This window comes from Petaurus breviceps, unplaced genomic scaffold, assembly GCF_028583685.1.
Source record: "Petaurus breviceps papuanus isolate PSGF00001 unplaced genomic scaffold, PetGlider_PUasm1.0 90330, whole genome shotgun sequence".
NCBI classification, from domain to species: domain Eukaryota; kingdom Metazoa; phylum Chordata; class Mammalia; order Diprotodontia; family Petauridae; genus Petaurus; species Petaurus breviceps.
Genome location: NW_027187219.1, coordinates 140,480 through 165,250, shown reverse-complemented (window position 1 = coordinate 165,250; position 24,771 = coordinate 140,480). Strand labels below are relative to the sequence as shown.

The following is a 24,771-nucleotide window of genomic DNA, read 5'->3' as shown; positions in this document are numbered from 1 at the left end:
ACAAAACCCCACAGCCTCAAATGCCTTAAAGTTATGGATAATTCAAGAGGTAATAGAGATATATGGCATAGGTAATACAAAAATGATGACAGCTTGAGTGTGGGAAGATATGTGAAGTTTAATGTCTAAGGAAACTGTGATGAGGGAAGAGGCAGATTGGTCACATTGTGAAAGCAAAGGGTAACAAACAGATCTTCAAAAGTCCACCACAGTCCCATGAACTAAAAACGATCCAGAAGAAGATCTCCAAAACCTTGTGTAGATCCTCTATAAGACATGGTCATGTACAAAAATCACACAGACTGAGAAGGAAAGATGGATTGACCTGCACTGCTGAATGAGGTCATGAGTCCTTTGATGTTTTGAAATGAAGCATCAAGAATGACAGTGTTCCCATTAATGACCTCTCAGGGTTGTTTCAAAGAGATCACTTGCAAACCTGAGGAATGGATTGTGTATATGCAAGTGATCATTAGTCTAAGATCATAGGGATGATATCCTCTGAGTTTAATTAAAAGCTGGTTTTATGATAAATCATTTTGCCCCACGGGTTCAAATAATTAATAATTATTGCCATTGAGAAAAATTACTAAGAATATTGCTGTAGTTCAGTAATTCAATCACATCTAAATCTTTGCAACATTTTTTCTTGGCAAAGAATTTACATCTGTACAATGTTTGAGAATTACAGAACATATTATATTCAATATTTCATTTGATCCTCAAAATAATAATAGGTCATAATTATATAGTTCCTTGAGATTTACAAAGCTCTTACATATTTTATCTCTTTTGATCCTTAGAATAACATTGTTGTAAGGGAGGTAGGTGCTTTTAATTATCCCCATTTTGTATATGATGAAACCTACTTAGAGGAGTTATCCAAGTGACTTGTCTAAGATCACCCAGCTACTAAACATCTGAGGTTGGATTTTAATCCAGTTCTTCCTAAGTTTCAAGGCCAGCACTCTAGCTACTGAAGCTCTATAATAGCCTGCAAGTTACCAGTATTATTATGCTCATCTTACAATTGAGAAAGCCAAGGCTGAGAGTGAAAGCAATTTGATTAGAGTCACCAGAGACAGAGTGAGATAGAGTTATTCACCTGCCCTTTCCATCAAAGTTAAATAAAGCAAAGAAGATTGTTCACAGAGAAATAGTGGCAAGCATCATTACATGGAAGACATAATAAGCTCCAGGAAAGGAGATCAGAGGATAAGAAAATAACTGATTGTTTAAAATACTAAATAGAGAAGCAGCATGGACCAGCAGGTAGTATGGTAGGTTTGTAGACCAGAAGGCTTAGATACAGTTAATGCCTCCAATGCTTACTGGCTATGGGAGCCCAGGAAAATTACCGCCGTGTGTCTGAGCTAAGTCTTTACAACCCATCTACTGTCAGAGATGAGTGGTGCAAGAGATAGTGTGTGGGGATGGGGTCAAGACCTGAGCTCAAGTCTTGCTTCAGTTACTGAGCTGTGTAAAACTAGGTAAGTCATACAACCTCTCTCAAGCCTAGTTTTCTCATCTATAAAATGAGATGGTTAAATTTAATGACTTCTAAGTTCCTGAAAACCTCTAAATCTATAATCCTATGATGTTTAGCCTAAATCACTAATGATAACAAAACTATGGGCAAAATAATGTCATACTTAAAGAATTTCAGAGCTGAGAACTTAACTTGTTCCATTTTAGAATCTCAAAGGAGACTCTAGAATATTGCACATAGAACTGAGAACTAGAAAGCACCTTCAAATATAGAATGAAGACTATCAGGGTTATAAATAACTTTAAAACACATAACATCAGAGTTGCAATGGAACCCTCATATGCAATCTAGAAAACTGAACGTAGAATTAGGAACTAGAAATTACCTTCAAACATAGGTTGTAAATAAGTTTTTAAAAGAACATCAGAGTTGCAAGAGAACCATAATATCCAATCATTTGTCAAATGCTAAATTTTCTACCTTTATAACATCTCCAATACATGCCTCCTTCTCTCCTCTACATACTGCCATACCTTGGTTCAGACCCTCATCACCTCACACCTGGACTACTGCAAAAGCCTGGTGCTTGGTCTCCCTGCCCCGAGTCTCGCACCACTTCATTTCATCCTCCACTCAGCTGTCAAATTGACCTTTCTAAAATTGATATCCACCCTAATCCTTCCACCCCCGTTGAATTAACTCTAAAATCTCCTTATTACTCCAGGATTTTATCTAGGTTATTCAGTTCCTAGTTATTCAACTTAACTTTGTGCTTCTCTTTGGCAGATGAAATGTCTTCTCCCAACACTTACTATCTTAACCAGTCTGGCCCCACTGAGTTTGTGTTCTGGTTGCTCACCACTTCCCCCAAGATCCAGGCCCTCCTCTTCTGCTTCTTCCTTCTCCTTTACATAATGATCCTCTGCAGTAACACCGCCATTATCTGGGCTACTTACACCCACACCTCCCTACATACACCTATGTACTTTTTCCTGTCCAGCCTGTCATTCGTGGAGATCTGTTACTCCACTACATTGGTACCACTAATGCTCTCTAACATCATTGGGATCAGGAAACCCATCCCATTGGCTGGTTGTGCAACCCAGATGTTCTTTTTTGCCACCCTTGCCAGTACTGACTGTTTCCTATTGGCTGTCATGGTATATGACCGTTATGTGGCTATCTGCCATCCCCTGCAATATACTCTCATCATGACTCCACAGCTGTGTACCCAAATGGTGTCTGGTTCTCTGGGCCTGGCTCTCTTCCTTTCCCTGCCACTCACATTGTTGGTTTTTACCCTGCCCTTCTGTGGACACTTATTGGAGATCAACCATTTCTTCTGTGAGGTACCTCTTGTCCTGCACCTGGCTTGTGCTGACACTCGTGTGCCAACGGCTGTCCTCTATGTAATAAGCATGATTGTACTGACCGCCCCCTTCCTGCTCATATGCATTTCCTATGTCTTCATTACCATCACCATCTTGCACATCCCCTCAGCTGAGGGGCGCCAACGAACCTTCTCCACTCTTCCCATCTCACGGTGGTCCTGCTCCAATATGGCTGTGGCAGCCTGGTCTACTTTCGGCCCCCATCAACCAGCCATGCAGATGAGAATTGGCATCTTGCCTTGGTCTACACCTTTGTCACTCCCCTCCTCAACCCCATCATTTATACCTTAAGGAACAAGGATGTCAAAAATGCTCTGACAAAGGCCTTGAGCAAAAAGGGAACCTCTGAGAATCTGTGAAGGAGAAGGGTAAGAGTCACAATTGATACTTCCTTAGTTTCTTCAGCTTCATACTATATGCTCAATAAATGCTCGTCAACTGACTGGTTGATTGGGTCCATATCACTATTGAGGTTTATTTTTGTTTTGTCTTTTTGAGACTCTGCACCCAAGGAGAACAAACATGGATTAAAATGCAAACATTCTGTAAACAGACTTGGCCCCTTTTAAAGTGACACCCTATGGTCCCTCTACATCCCTCACTGTAGCAATTGTCTACTCAAAGAATATAGCATGATAGGATGATGTATCAAAGCTGGAAGGCACCTTAGATGTTATGTATTCCAAACCCTTTTCTCATATAAGAGAGCTGAAACCCAGAGAACAGAAATGACTTTGTTAAGGTCTAGCTCTAGGAAGTAGAAGAATTGATTGTGGACCTCAGGTTCCCTGACGACATATTAATCAGACATGGCATCTGCACATGATCTTCTGCCATCCTGAGGCCAGATAGGAGTTTGCCACCATGAAATATGCCTCCTGAGGAAGGAGCCATAATAATCTGCCCATAGGAAGGAACCTATTTTATCATCGTCATCATCACCATTTAAGAATATCACACATTAGGACACAGACCAACTATAGAACACTCAACAAGTCACTTAACAGGCAATATCTCTTGAAAACTATTAGATAATAAGATATGGCCGGAATATCTATATACATTGATGGAAATATTTTCTTACATCGATAAAGTTAACAACTGAACTAAAATACATAAACTAAATAACTTTAATTTCCTTCCAATTAATTTTCCCATTATCAGGAATCTATCTAGTTAGTTTACAGAAAATCATAAAATGGGAATATTAGTTGTAGAACGTGACAATCATCTGAAGTATCAGTTTATAAGTATATAGAAGAAGTACATGGGCACACAGCATCCCCTCCCATTCCGTGATAAAGGCATGATACTGTGGAACGGACAGTAGCCATGGAGTCAGTGGTTCTCAGTGGAAATTCTGCCTTTTTGTATTCCCTATGGTAAGTAGGACAAATCACTTACCCTCTTTGATAATCCATTTCCCACATTTAAAATGAGGTTTTTGGAATCAGCGAGGACTCAGGTCCCCTGCGGTCCTACAGACCATGACTTTAAATATCTTCCCTTTATGTAGCACCCTACAGTTGTTTAGAGAACTTTTATTTTCTACCAGTCTGATCCTAGATTCAATTATATAATGATAATCATCTTTACCATGTTGATATTGCCGTTGTTCTATTGTTTCAGTCATGTCTGACTCTTTATGACCCCATTTGGGTTTTTCTTGGCAAAGATATCGAAGGGGTTTTTGCCATTTCCTTCTCCAGCATTTTTTCAAGGTGAAGAAACTGAGGCATTTTAAGCGATTAAGGATTAAGCGATTTACCCAGGTAAATTTACCCATAAAGCTAGTGAGTGCCTGAGGCCAGATTTGAACTTGGGAAGATAAGTCTCTGATTCCAGGCCCAGCACTCTATTCACTATACCATCTCATTGTCTACATGATATTAGTAAGCAGTAATAATATTAATTATTAATCATTGTTTTTAAATTCATGATATTAATTTTATATATGACTAAGATTTCAGAACATATGAGATAACATATATAAAATACATCCCAAACTTTAAATCTCTCTATTTTTTTGCTGTTTAGTTCTTTTTTCAGTCACGTCCAACATTTCATGACCTCTTTGGGGTTTTCTTGACAAAGATGGAGGGTTTTGCCATTTCTGTCTCCAATTCACTTTCCAGATGAGGAAACAAACAAGGTAAAGTGACTTGGCCAGAATCACACAACTGCTAACTAAGATAGGATTTGAACTCAGATCTTCCTGACTCCAGGTCGATCATTCTACTGACTAGGCTACCTACCTGCCCAAATCTTTCTCTAAATACTAGCGATTGTTATATAATAAATAGTTTCACATTTTATAGAAAAAGGAGCCATTGGGAAAGTCTCTCTATTCCTGGGAGCCATTTCCTTGAGAGTGTTCAGAGAGGACTCTCATAACAGGAGAGAAGCAGACATGAATAAACTGTTCATGGAAACACCTGGGATTAATCTTGCTGCCTGTAATGATTCTTGGGAGATACCCAATATCTTGGCACAGGAGACCTCTGGGTTCCTTCCACTTTCTCATCTGCGCAGTGATGGTCCTTCAAGGCCCACCAGCAGTGTAGAACATCTGTCTCCACCTTCAACTGTATGAGGTCCATCCAGAGAGCAGAGACAAGGAGCCCCCAGCTAGAGTTCCTCCTTTTGAGGAGATCCCACATACTTTGAAGGTCATTTCATTGAACCCAAAATTAAGAGGATGGAGGGAGCAAGGAGACTTTCCGGGGGGGTGGGGGTTGGGGTTGGGAGAGGCTGCACCAAGAGCATCTCAGGACAAAGACAACATCTATGTCACCACTTTTCTCCACGTGGATGGCAGAGTCAAAGTAGGAAGGTGGGACAAGGATGTCATTTCACTTTTCATCTTGTCTGGCTTGGGACTCTAGTTTTGAGAGTTGTAAAGGGTATTAGAGATAATCTGCTAAACCTCTTCATTTTACAAAAAAAGAAACTTGTTTAGACAAAGAAACCTATGTCCCCAGGTTCATACTAGTCATATAGTTCGATAAGATAGCAGACTAAAATCTTGGAGACACCTTAGACAGCATCTAATTGAAGTTCTTTCTTTGACAGAAAAAGGAGCAAAATGTTTAAGTGGTTTTCAGAAAGTCACACAGTGGGCATAAGGCAAAACTGGATCCAGGACTCCTAACCTAATTCCTGTTGCAACACACCACAATTGTTTTATATGTATTAAACTTCTTTCATCAAGTACACAAAAGTCAAGTTTATGCCAGGTGACCAATGTAAAGGAAAGGGGCTTAAAACAAGTCAGGAGAAAAAGGCTCTGTTCCCAGCACCACGGCCGGCTCTCTGGAGTATGTGGATTGACTTCACTCCCCTGGATCAAATATTCCTCAGTTGTTAAGAGGATTTTGAGCTAATTGATCAATAAAGTCCCTTCTGATGCTGACATTTTTATGCTCCATATTTGAAGGTCCATCTGGGTTGAAGAATTCTGTTTTATCTTCTAAGTCAAGGAATCTAAAACCTTTTCAATCACTATCCTCTATCTAAAAGTCCAGAGATGTGCTGGAGCCAGCTCAAATCTCTGAATGTTAAGTTTTTGGTGTGAGCATTTTTCCTTCAGAAATTCACCCTAGAAATTCCTTCAATGTCTGGGGTCTTCTTGTCCTGGAAGAAAGCTCTCTGGTGCCCTTCTCTCACAAAAGAGTCCCTCCCAGTGTCTTCATTTGGGTAAGGGGCCCATGCCTCAAACTCCTCCCCAGAACTTATCTGCTAAATCGCAGATGGGTGAGATTTAATTTTTAAAGGTATCTCCCACAACATAAATATCCTCAGCTGAGGAAATTACAGATCATTTGTGATTTGCCGATCAGAAAGGCAAGAGAAGAATAGAATGAAAAATACACTTATAAGAAAGGATCCCTTGTGATGTTTTTAATAAGATGAAAAAGAGAAATACAGATTATAAGAGAAGATAAAGAAAGGGAATTTGATTGAGTCTGTGACACTAAGACATGTATTCTTCAGCACTTTAAAGACATGTTTTTTTAGTCACCTTGGGCTCTTAGTAGAAATTGGAATCTCTTTGTGCCACAGATTTGCTGTGGCTGAAAAGTCTATCAATGGGTTATGAACCACTCTACAATTACTCATAAAGCAACAAGCACATGATCTAACACACAGTCTGTCCTCAAAGTCTTTCTGCCCTCTTGAGATCCTTCAGAGTTTGTGCTCCACTGGCATAGTCTCTGAGAAATACAGGCCATCTCTATGATATTGTGAGGCCTTGGAGGGTGACTATAGCAGAGTCCTGATGCATTAACTAACAATACTGCCATTATCGAGCTTGTGTGCACTCACATAACCCTGAACACACTCACATACTTCTTCCTGTCCAATCTGTTATTAACTGAGATATGTTATACCAAAACCACAGTACTTTTAATGCTTTCCAACATCTTTGGCCCCCAAAAGGCCATCCCAACTGGCTGGTTGCAAGGCCCAAATGTTCTTTTTGTCATACTTGGTGGCACTAACTTTTACATATGACCACTATGTGGTCATTTTTCATCCTCTCCACTCTACCCTCATAAGAGCAGGAACTGGAGTGACCCAATAATTGTAGTGCTTAGACTCTGAAATGTAGTTAAACAACCAATGCAGACTAAGATTGAACCCAGAGGCTGTCCCCTTAGGAAGTAAATAATATCTCAAATCCAACATGGACTTGATCCATAGCTGTTTATCAAGGCATGGAGTGATGGGGAAGGAAGATCCCTTAAGACATAAAAAGTGATATTTTAAATTTAGTGGGTAATCAAGAGAAAAGTATCAGAAAGTAAATGAAATCTCTAGAGGAATACAAGGATGCAAAACATGCTTCCTGAAATTTTAAATGCATGTAAATGAACTTAATGGCAACATGAGATAACAGGAAATATTAAAATGAAGTTCAAAGGATAAAAAAACTTTTAAAAATAGATATTTCATTTCCAGTATAATAAAAATGATGATGTTATCAAAGCAAACTTGCTATATCAATAAAATTACCAAAGGAATATTTTACAGAGCTAGATAAAAATAATAACAAAGTTCACTTGGAGGAACAAAATATATAGGATATCAAGGGAAATAATCAAAAATACATATGAAAATGCTAAGCAAATAAAACTTCCAGAAGCTAAACAATGAACTATGTGATTGAGCAGCACTTAACAAAATCATTTAATGTTGTTTCAAAAAATAGAAAACTAAATCATAAAAATGTATCAGACAAGAGGGAATACATAATAATGGAAATCAACAATAATCATGTTAACTAAACCCTAAAACACAAATTGTTAGTCAGGAATTCCCTTTTTAATAATAACTCCCTGGGACAGCTAGGTGATGCAGTGAATAGAGCACCGGCCCTGAAGTCAGGAGGACCTGAGTTCAAATCTGGCCTCAGACACATAACACTTACTAGCAGTGTGAGCTTGAACAAGTCACTTAACCCCAATTACCCTACCTTTCCCCCCCTCCAAAAAGCAAAATAATAATAATAATAACTCCCAAGAAAATGAGAAAACAACCTGGCAGAAATTAGTCAGGACTTAGAGATAGCAAGACCTAAGTTCAAATCCTGCCTCAGCCCCTCTCTATGTGTGTAAACCAGAGTAAATAACTTAACCTCTCTGTCACTTAGATTTTTCACCTGCAAAATGGGGATAATAATAGCACTTATTTCACAGGGTTATTGTGAGGATCAAATAATTTAATATACATAGTACATTGGAAACTTTAAAAGCTCGCTATTACTATATTCTAACATAAATTCAAAAAGTATATGTGTTCTGGACCTTAACAATGATGCCATAAAACTGTCAGAAGAGAAGCATATCATGTGTCTTTCACAGCTCTGGAGAGTACATGAATTCTTTTTTTTTTTAATTTAAGAACTTCCCTGCCTCTAGGCCCTTTTTTTTATTTTTTTATTTTTTAAGCAATTGAGGTTAAGTAACTTGCTCAAGGTTACACGACCAGGTGTTTCTGGGTGGGTGCTAAGTGTCTGAGCCCAGATGTGATCCCCAGGTCATCCTGATACTGGAGCTGGTGCTCTTACTTGCTATGCTACCTGGCCGCCCCGAGTATATGAATTCTTAACCAAGAAAAGAATAGGGATAAATACGGTCGACAAAATAATTTTGATTTGTCCCAGAAGGGGACAGGATCATCATTTCCTTTCCCATTGTATGCAGGGTAAATGGCCTTGAACCTTGGTTACTTCCAGATATTCAGGCACCAATGAAGCTCTCTTCTGGTATATAAAAGTGTAATGGCAACCACTCTGGCATACCCAGGATGGCTGCTAACACAGGTTCTTAGATCTGCTATACTAGAAATGATAGCTGTTTAAGGGGTCAACAGACTTTTTTAATTACATTCACTAGTTCAGGGCAAAAGTCAGGACCCTGAACTTCAGAGAAAATACAAACAGAGAAAATACAAGTAGAGAAATAAAGACCAACAGGGCACTGACTGCCTGAATTAACTATATACTTTACATACATCCCTGGATCAAGAGAGTCTTTACATGTGAGCAGACAGGGAGCTCTGAACATACAGCCACTCAGAATCTCAAACAAGGAATCACAAGAACCTTCTCATAAGTGAGCCCCAAAGCAAAATACCAACTCAGAGTATATATACACTTCTCAGAGCCAGAAGGCATCACAACCTTCAGCCTCAGGGCCTAATTAGAAATTAGCAAAAGGTGTGAAAGCCTTCCTCCAAGCAAGCATCCCCTACTTTCCTTTAATGGGTTCCACATTAGACCTTTTAATGGTCAGGAAGATCTTAAATCCCATTAACATTACAAGAGGTCAGGAATAGACCTTTCAATGAATTGAGAGTGAGCTGGTGATTTCTAGTGATATTGCTTAATGTATCTGCTGTATTAAAATGTTTGCAGCATCTCAGCACAGAAAACCTGTAGCACCTTTGATTGATGTATTTTTCAATGCTAAGTATAACCAGGTAGGTGGCACAGTGAACAGAGCTCTGGGCCTCAAATCAGAAAGATTTGAATTCAAGTCACTTAGTCTCTCTTTAACTCAGTTACTTCAAATGGGGATAATAATAGCACCTGCTTCCCAGAGATGTAAGGATCGAATGAGATAATATTGATAAAACCTGGTATAGACATAAACGTTTATTCTCTTTCCCTTATGAAATAGATCATAAGGATCTAGCACTGAAAGAAACCTTAAATATTATCTAATCCAATGTATCCATTTCATAGATGAGGAAACTGAGGTTCAAAGGTTTTGATGATCCTTGATTCACTTTGGATAGATGCCTCTTTTAGAGAAAAAAATTGAATAGGCAAAAGTCAAGGTGAAAGAATCATGGTTCCTTTGACAACAATCTAGAAGGGGTAGTGAACCACAAAGTGGATGGTCAAGGTTGAGGCCAAAAAAAGAAAATGATCATGATCGTAGGCCTCCTTAATGGAGACAGACCATCCAAAAGGAAGGAGGTGAAAGGATTCTGCTTTCTGTTCTCATGAGAAGAAATCTGGAGTATTCTGTTCACTCCTGAGCACCACATTTCAGGAAGGACGTTGAAAACTGGAGGCAGCCCAGAGGAGAACACCAAAAATGAACCCAAAGACCGTACCACAGGAAGATGAATTGAAGAAACTTGAAACTGAAATCTTAGAGAGAGGAAAGGCACGGCTGCTGTCTTCAAGTACTTGAAGGATTGTTACATGGAAGGAGTGTTAGACTTTTTCTACTGATCCCAGAAGAAAGAACAAGGAGAAATGGGTAAGGACTGTAGCCACACACATTTAAGTTGGGTGTAAGAGAAAAATGCCAAATGTTCCTGACTGACTAATTGGAGATATCCAGAAATGGAATGGACTGTTAGGAGGTTCTCTTCTACTGCATTTAAAATTGCTAGCATTTATACACTGCTTTGAAGTTTGCAAAGAGCTTTCCAAATATGATTGCATTTTATCCTCACAACAATCCTTGGCCTTGAACTAAGTGCTATTATTATGAGCATTTTACAGATGTGAAACCTGAAACAAACAGAGGTTAAGTTACTTGTCCAGGGCCACACAGCTAGTAAGCATCTGAGAGGAAGTTTTTAATTCAGGTCTTTCTGACTCCAAGTCCAATCAAAGCAACTAGGCAGATGGAATGCTGAAGATATGAGTTCAAAGTCCATCTCAGACATTTACTAGCTGTATGATCCTGGATAAGTAAATTAAACTCTCTTTGCCTCAATTTCTTCATTGGAAAATGGGGATAATAATACCACCTATCACCCAGAGTCATTGAGAGGATCAAATGATTTAATATTTATTAAACCTTAAAGGACCATGTAAAAGTTAACTGGTATAAACACACAAATGTATATGTGTATGTGTAATACATGTATGTGCATATATGTATATACATGTGTATATAACACATAATGTATATCACAGATATCTCTGTGTATTGACCAGTGTGACCTAAGCTTCATTATTAGTACACGCAATTTTAAAGGTCTTGAACATCTGAAATTACTGGAAAATAAGCTGATATATAGGATAGCATTTGTGCCTTGTTTCATCTTTGCCTACTCGGTGTTAAAACACCATTTGTTCCACTGAAAATGGCTGGAGGAGATGCCTATACTATGTGTCCACTCCATCCCAATCCCTCCTAAATAGCAGAGGATCACCTTGCTTGTTAGTGGCAAAGCTGAGACTCAAACCCAGGTCCCCTCATTCCTAATTCAGGGTTCTGTGCATTATATCACACACATTTCAAAAATCTTGAATTATTTTAAATTCATTTTCTCCATTTCTCACTGCCAAGATTTATTGGCATGTGATCTAAGTCCCTGATCGTGAGAGAGCAAAAGAGGTCTATTTTCTCCCACTGGTCCCCAGGCACCAGCTCTGATCTCCATTGATCAAACCTCAGAGGATTTGGCTGCCCATTAAGTTTTCCTTTGCCATCCTTGACTTAGACATTTTTCTATATTTATTCACATCCAGTTTAGAGGGAGCTACTAGAAAAATCTCCATGCTCCAGGGATCCATTCCACTGAGATAGAGAGCTCAGGGAGGACAGTAATAACCTGGCTGAAGCAGGAATGACTAGACTATGAGCAGAGATAACAAACTCTCCTTGCTGATTTTCTGATGCTGAAGAGACACCAAGCTCTCTGATCTAGGAAGCCTCTGGGGTGCCCTTGACCACAGCCTTTCTCTTAAAGACACACAGGTAGCTAAAGGGACCACAGCCTTTCCCTTTCTTCAGTTATATGAGGTCCAACCAGAGAGCAGAGGCAGGAAGCCCACCCATGATCCAGGGACTTCCTTTCTAGGAAACTATGTGCCATCTGAAAGTCATAGACTTCCATTCTATTAAATCCAAGCAGATGAAGAGGGAGAGAGTAACTGAGTCCAGGAGAAACTCAGGACAAAGACAGCTTGTGGAGCAGAGCTTTTCCTCAGAGGGCTAATGGAGTCTGAAGTACTGGAATGTGGTATAATTTATTTATTGATCTTATTGCTAATTTCTAATTAGGCTCTGAGTCTGAGGATTCTGATGCCTTCTGGTTCTGAGAATTCTGTATATACTCTGAGTTGGTATTTTGCTTTGGGGGCTCACGTATGAGAAGGTTCTTGTGATACTACATTTATATATTTATTTATTTTCATTTAGTTCTAAGGTTTCAGAACTTAGAAATCATTTCTAGTATAATACTTTTTATTTTACAGAGGAAATTATCTAGGCATACTCACACACATCACAGAATCATAGTTCTAGAACTAAAAGGTACCTTAGAGGCAATTTAGTCCATGCCATTCATTTTACAGATAAGGAAACTGATGTTAGAGAAGTTAAGTGACTTGCCCGTGGTCACAGAGTTGCCTAATTATTGAGCTATTCTTTAAAAAAATATTCATATGTATTTTTACCTTACCTTCATTTCTTAATGTACCTTTTAGATCTTCTTTATTCAATAAATCCTGTCCTGGAAGAACATTTAAAAGGGGGGGGGGGGGAAATGAGGTTAGCAAAACTAACATATCAAGCAAGTTTAATAGTATGTGCATAACACTACACCCTTATGGCCCCCCTCCCAACAACTTCTTCAAAGAAGGGAGAAATATGAATGTTTTCATCTGCGGGGGAAGGGGAACTTAACTGACCTGCTCTTCAGACCATGCTACAATGCTTATCTGCATGTTAGTCTTGTTTTAGCAAGTATGCAACAGTAGAAGATTTGCCAGGTGAGTGACTTAGAGGAAGGAGCCCTGAATGGGAATCAGGACACCTGGGTCCTAATTCTGGCCCTGCTGCTAATTTACTATATGACCTTGCACAAGTCACTATTCTTATCTAGATCTGAATTTTCCCTCTTATGAAAGTAGAGGATTAGATTCAATCTCTAAGGTACTGTGCAGTGTGATTCAGTATAAAATGGACTTGATTTGGAATCAAAAGGTTCAAATCACATCTTTGCCACTTACTACAAATGTAGCCTCTCTAGACCTCAGTTTCCTTGTCTGTAAAATGAGGGAAGTGAACGAGATAATGGGTAAGTTGATCTAAAGTTCTAAGCCTACAGTCCTATGATTCCTTCCAGTTCTGAAATCCTGTTCTCTGTTCTAAGGTTCAAATTCCCTCTGACATTCTCTGCCTCCAATTCCTTAAAGGCATGGGGTACATCTTCCACTTGTCCATATTCCCTAGTTTCTGGGCAAGTAGAGAATGTTCATTAAAGGCTGGGTGTTCAATTGATTGAGTTTGGGTTAGTCCAGTGGGCTTCCTTAAGAGAGCACCAAGCCAATGCCTTTGCTTCAGATACTATACAAAATGGGAGCAAAGTATCTCCAAGTCCTGCCTGTAAAATTCTTGATTCGTCCCTTGTCGCTTAAGTCCATAGCCCCAGCAAATGTCTTTGAGTCTAGCTTTGTAGGGAAAGGGAACAGTCCAGCCTTTGTCCTGGAAAGGTAAAAGCTACTTTCCTCAGGGCACATTCCCTGTAGGGTATGTTCATCACAGGAAACTAGGAGCTCAGGGTCCTTCACCTAAAAATTCCTTTGATGGGTCCTTGATCTCTTGTCTAGTGGACCACACTTGCACAGGTGTAGATTACCAGTCATTCAAACATTCCCTCCGTGATGGAGCTACCCAATATCCTAGGGAACCATCTCCAAGCTTTCTAACATTCTACCTGTACCACAGTAGTACTCAGGTTAGCTATCTGTCACCTCTCACCAAGCCCTAAACGATTTCCCTAAGTCAATGAATGTTTCATTTATCAGCTGGTCTATGGAAGGGAGCCAGGGTGTTTTATTCCTCCCTCCTAAAGGGATCACAAAGTCTGTTCTAACATACAGACCACTAGAATGGAAGTTTGGAAAGTGGCCTTAAAGATCATATTCATAAGTGTGTCTGATGAAGGGTCTCCACTGATAGGGAAATCCCTCCTTCTGGAAGCAGCCCTTGCCAAACTGGACATATTCTAATTATTAGGAAGCCTTTTTTCCTATGATCCTAAACCTATCCTAATTCTCCTAACATGTGCAAGTCTTCAAAATACTTGAAGACAGGAATGATGTCCCTTTCTCCCTGCTCAAACCTACCCAGAAACCAAGTACTTTACAAATCGAATGTTAATGTTGGCAGTTGGCAGCGTTTGTCAGTTTTTCCTGGTTATTGATTCACAATCCCTTTCTCAAACAGTGGACTCTACTGAGGCAGCTAGATAGTGTATTAGACATAAAACTGAACCTGGAATCAGGAAGACCTGAATTCAAACACAGACTCAGATAATTACCAGCTATGTGACCTTGGGCAAGTCACTGAACCTCAGTTTCCTTAAACATAAAATGGAAATAATAACAGCAGTGACCTCACAGCATTCTTGTTAGGATCAAATGAATATTGTAAAATGCTTAACACAATGCCTGGCACATAGTAGGTGCTCAATAAATGCTTATTCCCTCTCTCTTCTTTGCTCCCCTACCCCCAAATGATCTACTGAGTAAGGTTCCATTGAGAAGAGATTTATTAGGTTGCCAATTAGGAGAGTAATTGTGACATCCATCATTAGCACACAGTAGGTGTTTAATAAATTTTTATTGACATTGATTTATTCATAGAGTGAAGAGTGCTTATATCCTGGGATTCACAGGAATTAAAGCTAGAATTAGAGCTATATCATCAGACATCAACTAGTCCAACACACTTTTTTAAAATTCAGAAACAGTCCTAGGAGAGCAGTGTTATGCCCAAGGCCATGTAATTAGTAAGTGACAGTTCAACAGTCCAACAACATAGCCCATTTTACGTCTGTTTGCTTGGGGGAGGGGAGGTTGTTTGTTTTTACTTCCAGTCAAATAATTTAAAACTTAAAACATGACTTAGGGAAGGCATGATAGTTGTCTCCAAGTATTCCAAATGTCATCATGTACAAAAGGGATTCAAATTATTCTACTCGACCCCAGAGCACAAACCCAAGAATAAAGAGAAGTCACAGAGAAATTGAATTCAACTCCAAACAATCGGAGCTGTCCTAAAACTGAATGGACTACTGCTTCGGGTAATGTATTTGCTACCATTGGAAAACCTCAGGCCAGTCACCATTATAAAGAAGGATTTTAGTAAATTATAAGCAAGACTAGATGGCTTCTGGGTACCATTCTAACTCTTTTCTCCTATTAAATTTTTAGTCTGACAAGAACCTCCAACAATAACTTAAATAATATGAAATGTTGGCATAGTGATCTGTGGTTGTACTTACAGCTCTCCTCTCTCCTCATTTCCTCCTTCTCCTGCTCCTGCTTTGCTCCCTTCTTCCTCCTCTATTCCTTCCTCTCTTCTTCCTCCCTTTCTCCTCCATCTCCTCTTCCTGATGTTCCTCCATTAGTAATCTTGAGGAATTATAGGAAGACATCTTTGTAAATCATAAGCACTATGCAAATGTGAGTCATAATTATAAGGTCCTAAAAATTAGATCTCTGAGTTTATGATAATTACTTGTTTTATTATAATTACTACATGAATAATTATTACTAAGAATCATCTACATTTATAGGATGTTTGGAAGTCATAGCACAATTCATATTAATTCCCTGAATTGATTCTTACAGCAACACTTGTAAGCAGGTACTATTTTCCTCATTTTACCAATCAGGACATTGAACTGAGAGAGAAAGTGACTTGTCTAAGGTCAGCCAGTGATAAAGCTGAGTTTGTAATCCAGGCTATTCAACTCTGTGTATATAACTCATTGCATCCCCCCATGCAGGTAAATAAAGCAAAGAGTGTTCAATGAGAAATAGCAGTAGATGTTGTGAGAGGGTAGACATTAGCTCCAAGAAAGGAAGTCATAAAGTGGGAAAGCAGCTGGCATTTAAAGTGTTCGATACAGAGGTGGCCTGAATGGTGCACTGGGCTTGGGGTCCAAAAGATATGGGGTCAAATGGCACCTTACTAGTTCTGTAATCCTAGGCATTCACCTGTAGGTTGTTGTTAAGTCATTTCATCTGTGTCCAACTGTTCACTGACCCCATTTGTGGGTAAGTACATTTGGCAATTCCCTAGGATGCATCTGTTAAGCCATCGTTGGGTTGAAATTTGAGTTAATGAAAGGAATATCTACACTAGATATTACCGCAACAAATGACAACACAGATCCTTAATGTATCTTTGTAATGGATGGAAGATCACATTAGAGAAGAAATGAGTCATATGCCTACAGGAAAAGATCCTACATTGTTTCAGATTGTTTCTCTGTTGAGAGCTAACAGGTGGATTTCATAGGATGAGAGAGAGGAGGAGCATATATCATAAGAAGATCAAGTGGGGGGGGGTGTTTGTCTGGGTCTATGTGATGCTGAAACATCTCTAAATGTCAACACTTCATTAGTGCAAGGATCTGTGATTTGCTGAATACCATCTTTCCTTCCACCAATGTGCCAGCTTATGCCTCAATAGACAATCTTTGAGAGTGACTGGGTCTGAAAATTGGCTAAGACCAATGTGATGAAAAATTGCTTTATGCTTGGGCTGGTCATGAGATAAAGAGCATACCGGCCATCACCAAAGGTTTTGTTTTGTCTTGAAATCTTCTGTTGTTTTTTCCTTCCACTGCTATAGCTTTGAGAAGTCATGGTCTTGTTCATGACATTGTGAAGCCATGGAGGAGGCAAAAACATAAAAAAAAAACCATCCATGCTTCCAAGGAGATCACATTCTAATGGGGAAGATGAGACACATGCAGAGTAGAAGAAAGGTAATCTCAGAGGGGAAGATTCAAGTTCCTGGGGGGAGAGAAGTCTTCCAGCAGAAAGTAGAATTTGGGGGCAGCTAGGTGGCACAGTGAGTAAAGTGCCAGCCCCAGAGTCAGGAGGACCTGAGTTCGGTTCCGGCCTCAGACACTTAATGCACACACACACACACACACACACACACACGCGCGCGCGCGCACATACACACAACTAGCCATGTAACCTTGGGCAAGTTACTTGATCCCAATTGCCCTCCAAAAGGCAAAAAAAAGGTGGCATCTGAGCTGTATCTTACATGAACCCAGGAATGTCAAAAGGATGTGAAGATAGGAGGTAAGAAAGAATTCCAGGTAAATGCCACAGCCTGTGCAAAAATATCTAAGATATATAAATGACCTTTAATGGAGTTTGGAGGAAGAGATTGGACAAGCCATTGGGCAATGGCTTTTAACGGAGTTTGTAGGAAGAGATTTAAGACAACATCTAACTAGGACAGTCAAATGACATGAGAGTTTTTCTAAGGATGATAGAGACTTTAGCAGGTGTAACCTTACCCCACAATTACAGAAACATAATGATAGATATTAGAGACAATAAAATATGCAAAAATCCTTGGATTAGAGTCAGGAAGACTTGGGTTCAAATCCTTCCTCAGACATTTACTAGTTTGTGACCCTGGACAAGTCACAAATTCTCTCAGTCTAAATTTCTCCATCAGTAAAATTATTTTAATAAGTTTTAAATGATAACCTTGGGCAAGTTACTTAACCCCAATTGCCCTCCAAAAAAGGCAAAAAAAAGTTTTAAATGAGATAATGTGAGTGCTTTTCAAACCTTATAAGGTCACATATGCATCAGTCTTCATTATAATTATGGAAAACCCATGAATAAAAATGAAAAAATTAATCATACAGACTTTTTATGAATCTGACCAATTTCTATTTAAAAAAACATTTTGAGAGTTCTGACAAAGAAGCTTATTTAAAAGATTTCAGATTCAGACTACTGGGGATATAAGAGACTTCCAGAATTTTCTATTCCCCAAAATTAGAATATTTGTCTTTTATAATAACTGCTTCCTTCTTAAAGACCACCACAAAATGTTATTTCACACCCTTTCTGGTTCATTCATTCTGGTGCCTTTAAATCAGAAAGTTCCTCATTTGATTATTTCCATAGCCATCTGGAAAATTATGTCCTAAATAATAGACTCATAGATTCAAAGCTGGAAAAGACTTTGGAGGCTTTCATGTCCAACTGCTTCGTTTTACAAATGAGAAAAATGAAATTGATCAGCTCCTAAATACGTGGGTCGGAATGAACTCGTGCCTTCCCTGCCTTCAAATCCAGTGCACTGGCCGTGCTACCATACTACTCCTTGGAGAAAATCAGATAGAATTGGACACATAAAATTGGAGTGTAGAAAGGGACCTTTGAACATAGAGTGTGGAATTTTAAAACTGGGAGCCCACAGAATGTCAGAGCTGGAAAGGGCACTGGATCATGCAACATGGAGTGCCAATGCTAGGAAAGTACTTAGAAATAGAATCTAGTGGGGCGGCTAGGTGGCACAGTGAATAGAGCACCAGTCCTGGAGCCAGAAGAACCTGAGTTCAAATCTGACCTCAGACACTTAACACAAAACTAGCCGTGTGACCTTGGGCAAGTCACTTAACCCCAATCGCCCTACCTTCCCCCCTCCAGAAAGAAAAAGAAAGAAAAAAAGAAATGGAATCTAGTATGTAAGAGCTGGAAAGAAAATTTGAGCCCATCAAGAACTACCCCTACCTCATCACTTATCAGCTGCATGACAGCTGTGGGCAAGTTACTTAGCTTTCCTCAGCCCCAGTTTCTTCATCTGTAAAATGGGGAGAATAATGGCAACTACCTCAAAGAAGAATTGCAGGGATTAAATGAGATAACCTATGTGAAGCAGTTTATAAACCGTGAAGTGTATTTAAATGATAGTTATTATTATTGCGATTATTATTATAGTGTTAGTTGGAAATATTGAGGTACAGAGAAGGTAGAGGTCTTTAAAGTGCCATAAACTTCTAAAATTCTATGACTCCATTTTTTTAGGTAATACCATAATAAAGCTTTCCTGACTTTCTATTTCTTTTTGGCAGGTAAGATGTCTTCTCCCAGTACTCTCCATCTCAACCAGTCTGACCCCACTGAGTTTGTATTCCGAGTGTTAACCACTTCCCCCAAGATCCAGGTCCTCCTTTTCTGCTTCTTCCTTCTCCTCTACATAATGATTCTCTGTGGGAACAGCGCCATCATCGGGGTTGTGTGCACCTATGGCTCCCTCCACACCCCCATGTACTTCTTCCTGTCCAACCTGTCTTTCCTAGAAATCTGTTACACCACTACTACTGTGCCCCTGATGCTCTCCAACATCTTCGGAGCTCAGAGACCCATCTCATTGGCTGGCTGTGGGGCCCAGATGTTATTTTTTCTCACCTTTGGCGGTGCTGATTGTTTCCTACTGGCTGTCATAGCATACGATCGTTATGTGGCCATTTGCCATCCCCTACACTATACCCTCATCATGACCCAGCAATTGTGTATTCAGATGGTGGTTGGCTCCCTCTGCTTGGCTGTTTTCCTTACGTTGCCACTCACAGCACTGGTTTGCTCCCTTCCCTTCTGTGGGCATCGCCAAGAGATCAATCACTTCCTCTGTGATGCCCCGCCCGTCTTAAGGCTAGCCTGTGAGGACACCCATGTGCACCAAGCTGTGCTCTATGTGGTGGGTATCTTTGTGTTGGTTATTCCCTTCCTACTCATCTGTATCTCCTATATTTTCATCGCTGTCACTATTTTGCGCATCCGCTCAGCCGAGGGGCGCCGGAGGGCCTTCTCTACCTGCTCCTCCCATCTCACTGTGGTCCTGCTGCAATATGGCTGCTGTAGCCTGGTCTACTTGCGTCCCAGGTCCAGCACCTCAGAGGACGAGGACCGGCAGTTTGCCTTGGTTTATACCTTTGTCATACCTCTGCTTAATCCCCTCATTTATACCCTACGGAACAAAGATGTCAAAGAAGCTTTGAAAAAATCCGTGAACCGCAAAGCAGCCTCTGAAACTCTGTGAAGGTTCAGGAGGGATGTATTATGGTGGTTAAAACATGGGTGTAATACATTGTTTTCAGTATGTTGGAGATTTCTCCAATTTGAACTTATTTAACACTGTTTATTGTTACATGAAACTATCACCAGGAGAGCAAATATGGCATCTAAGTTGAGTCGTGGGGGATTTTATGTATACCTAGACCTTTCTTTTTTTTTTTTTTTTGCTTTTTGGAGGACAGTTGGGGTTAAGTGACTTGCCCAAAGTCACATGGCTAGTAAGTGTGTCAAGCATCTGAGGTCAGATTTGAACTCAGGTCCTCCTGGCTCCGGGGCCAGTGTTCTATTCACTGCACCACCTAGCCATTCCAATCTAGACCTTTCTTATCAACATACTACCCTCCTTATATTATCCCCATTTTAGTACTTGCCCATTCAGGGATCATAGAATAACCAAATCACAGACTTAAACATGAAAAAGACTTTAGCCTCTAAAGAACTTGGTTGATGTCATATAAATAATAATAGGTCAAGTTGGATCTTGAATCCCGTCCTCTGTTTAATGCATGGTGGTCTTCCCACTAAGAAGGGTTAAAAAAGAAGTTAAAAAGCATTTATTCGAGGTCTACCATGTGTCAGGCACTGTGCTAAGGGGCAAGGACACAAAGGAAGGCAAAAGACAGGTTGTGCTCTCAGGTATTTCACAATCTAATGAAAGAGACAGCGTGTGAAGTATTATGTACAAACAAGCTATTTATAGGATAAGTTTAAAATAATCAACAGAAGGAAGGCATCAGCATTAAGTGAGATTGGGAAAGGCTTCTTGCAGAAGATTCACCTTTATCCGGGAACGAAGCCATCAAAACCAAGAGGCAGAGAGGAAGAAAAATAGAATTCCAGGCATGAGGGACAGCTCGTGAGAATGCATTGTTAGAAGCTGAAATTCCTTGCATGAGGAATAGCAAAGAGTCAGTGTCACAATAGGATCAAAATAGAGTTCATTGCAAGGGAGTAAAGTGTAGGGAGACTGAAAAAAAATAGTGGGCAGGTTTTAAAGGATTTTAGGTGCCTAGGCAGGATTTTATATTTCATCTTATTGGTCATGCTCTAGAAGATGTAAATATTTACCACTTCAAGATTTTCCTCTGGAGAAGGAAGCTGTAATCATCTTTCCACAAAGGGTAACTGAGTATAGAAAGTCTATTATGACATTATTGTTAATAAAGTGTGATAATTAATGTCCTAGTTATCTCTAATAACCTTGTACTTGATTAACAATAATGCCAACTAGTTCCCAGTGCAGTGGGGACCTCTATAATGCAGGGAATTGGTTGAATTATATTTTGCTTTTCATTTAAATTGTTATAGTAGGGGCAGCCAGGTGGCACAGTGAATAAGAGCACCGGCCCCGGCATCAGGAGACCCGGGATCGGTTCCGGCCTCAGATACTTGGCACCCACACAAAATAACTGGCCGTGTAACCTTGAGCAAGTTACTTATCCCCAATTGCTTAAAAAAATAAAAAAAAATTAATTGTTTTAGTATGTGTGTGAGTGTATGTATATACATATACATATGCACTGTGTCTGCATGTATATGTATATATGCAAATGAGAATGTTAACTATATTGTATATTTAATTCACATTTACACTGTGATAAGTACCCTTGTAATACCAAGCCAAAATTGTAGGGTTATAATGAATATTACAGTAGTTTATCATATTAATATAGTATTATTATATTATAATGTATATAACTATAGGATTATATGTATATTATATCTACTGTTAACCAAGTATGCTCCATGCCTCTGCAAGTACCTTTATAGATGTGTCTTGGCATGATATGACAAATGTTGGCTTTGAACTTTGAGGACCTGAGTTTGAATCTTGTCTCTCTTCTTTATTTCTTGTGTGAACTTAAATAAATCACTTTCCCTTTCTGGGCCTAGTTCCTCCACACGTAAAATGATGGCTTTGCAATGAGTGATCTCTAAGATCCCTTGCAGCTCTAAATCCTATGATAATAGTAATATTCTGTCCTCACTGCCATTTGGAGTATGAATATTCTGGTTTTGGAGCAGTCCAGTTTGTCCCAGACAGACAACCCAGCCTGGGCAGCTCAGGGAATCAGCCTGTTGGATTTTATAATGAACAAAAGTGGAGCCTTTTACCAGCCTAGGGAAAGCAGACCTCAAGTGCCTCTGAATATACCATTCTTGAATAGGACAAATATCTAACTTTTCTATAGCAGGTTTAGAAAATATTGTTATCATTTCACAGAATTAAGATTTGGAGTTACAAGGGACCTAAGAGACCATCAAATCCAATTCTTCACCCCCATTTTACAGATGTGGAAACTGAGGTTAGAAAGGGTTAAATTGCTTTCTCAGAGTCATACAGCTAATTATACATCTATAGAATAATTTAAGGCATTTAAAGGATTTTTATTCATCATTTCATTTATGCTTCACAACAATTATATGAGATAAATACTATGGGTATTATTCTTTTGATTTTAACCACAAAAAAAAAAAAAACTGAGGCAAAGAGCTATTGAATGACTTGGTTGGCGTCAGAGGCAATATTTGAATCCGTGTCTTGCAGGGTCCATGTTAAGCATTATATCCAGGATGCCATGCAGAATAAACACAAGACCTGGTGGGATACCTTTTGCTCTAAAGACTACACACCATGACTGAAGAGCCACTAGTTCTCCATCCCCTAATCTGGGACTTAAGAAATTTTGGCTCCAGGCATAGTTTGGTGATCACCTGGAGTATGGAAATCAGATGCCAGACACTCTTATAGACATCCCAGGAAAGAGAATAGGCTATATAACTGACTAATCAGTGATTCCAGCTGGTTTGATCTACATTTCCTTATCCCTTCTTCCAGATAGAGACAGGGTCTTGGCTCACCAAAGCTGTGGCCATTGAGGTTCCTCATAAAAAGATGTAAATGGTTCTTCCAAAAGCTACCAACCCCTCACATTTCAGTCCCCTCTCCTAACTCCCACAAACATGAAACCATCTAAATGAAACAGAGTTACCTGTCTTCTTCCATGGAGATAGTGTTTCCACAAGAATTAAGGGGTTAGGACTTTAAGCCAGTGCACACCACTAAATTTTGCTGGAAGTTCACAATGTAAGGTCATTTCCATCCATTCCTGCACAGACAAGACCTATCTTTTCCAACCTTTTTTGTGTCCCAGGGCTCTGTTTCCAAATCTAGGTAAATAGATATATTTCAATAAAAATTCAATTCTCTTATTTCATGCACTCCCACCCTCTTGGATCCCAATCTTAAATCTCTCTTCATGTAGAGGATAGAGAGTTGTCTTATTATATGTCATAGAATCTATTCTTTTTTAATATTTTATTTTTCCCAATTACATGTAAAAACAACTTTTAACTTTTTTTTATTTTCAGTTCCCAAGTTCTTTCCCTCTCTCCTCCCTTCCCCCCTCCTTGAGAAGACAAGCAATTTGATAAATGCTATACATGTGCAGTCATGCAAAACATATTTCGATATTGGTAATGTTGTGAAAGAAAATACAGATCAAAAAGAAAAAGAAAGTTTTAAAAAGTCTGCTTCAACTTGCATTCAGACTCCATCAGTTCTTTCTCTGAATGTGCAAAGAATTTTTTTCATGATAAGTACTTTGGAATTTTCTTGCACCATTGAATTTCTGTGAATAGCTAATAGCTTGACCATTATGTAACATTGCTGTTACTGTGGTCAATGTTCTGGTTCTGCTCATTTCACTTCACATCAGCCCATGTAAGTCTTTCCAGGTTTTTCTGAGAGCATCCTGCTTGTCATTTCTTATACCCCAATAGTACTCCATCACAGTCATATACTGCAACTTAGTCATTCCCCAATTGCTGAGAATCCCTGCAATTTTTAATTCTTAGCCACCACAAAAACAGCTGTCACAAACATTTTTGCAAATACAGAGACCTTTTTCTTTTTGTTATTTTTTCCTCTTTACAATATAAACCTAGTAGGGGTTTTGCTTGGTCAAAGGGTGTGCAGTTTTACAGCCTTTTGGACATAGTTCCAAATTGCTCTCCAGAATGGCTGGACTTGTTCACAATTCCACCAACAGTTCATCAATGTCTCAATTTTCCCACATCCCCTCCAGCATTTGTAATTTTCATTTTCTTTCATTTTAATCAATCTGCCAGGTTTGTGGTGGTACCTCAGAGTTGTTTTAATTTGCATTTCTCTGGTCAATAGTGATTTAGAGCATTTATTTTCTGGTGACTATTAATAGCCTTGGTTACTTCATCTGAAAGTTGTTCATATCCTCTGACCATTTATCAATTCAAGAATGACTTGCATTTTTACAAATTCGACTAAGTTCTCTCTATATTTGAGAAATGAGGCCTTTACCAGAGAAAGTATTTAAAAAAAAATTTCGCAGGTATGATTGTCAACTGCGTATTCTCTCCATCCTATTTTCCCCATATATATACATTCTCTCTCTCTTCTCTCTCTCTCTCTCTCTCTCTCTCTCTCTCTCTCTCTCTCTCTCTCTCTCTCTCTCTCTCTCTCTCTC

At 39.3% G+C, this 24,771-nt stretch overlaps 1 protein-coding gene and 1 pseudogene across 1 annotated transcript; both read left to right on the top strand.

Annotated features, from left to right (window-relative positions):
• Window positions 1–2,280: 2,280 nt before the first annotated feature.
• On the top strand, window positions 2,281–3,239 carry LOC138177015 (olfactory receptor 10Q1-like; annotated as a pseudogene).
• Window positions 3,240–19,268: 16,029 nt separating this feature from the next.
• On the top strand, window positions 19,269–20,231 carry LOC138177014 (olfactory receptor 10Q1-like). Its single transcript, XM_069107996.1, has one exon. The coding sequence runs from the start codon at window positions 19,269–19,271 to the stop codon at window positions 20,229–20,231; it is 963 nt and encodes a 320-aa protein (XP_068964097.1).
• Window positions 20,232–24,771: the final 4,540 nt, after the last annotated feature.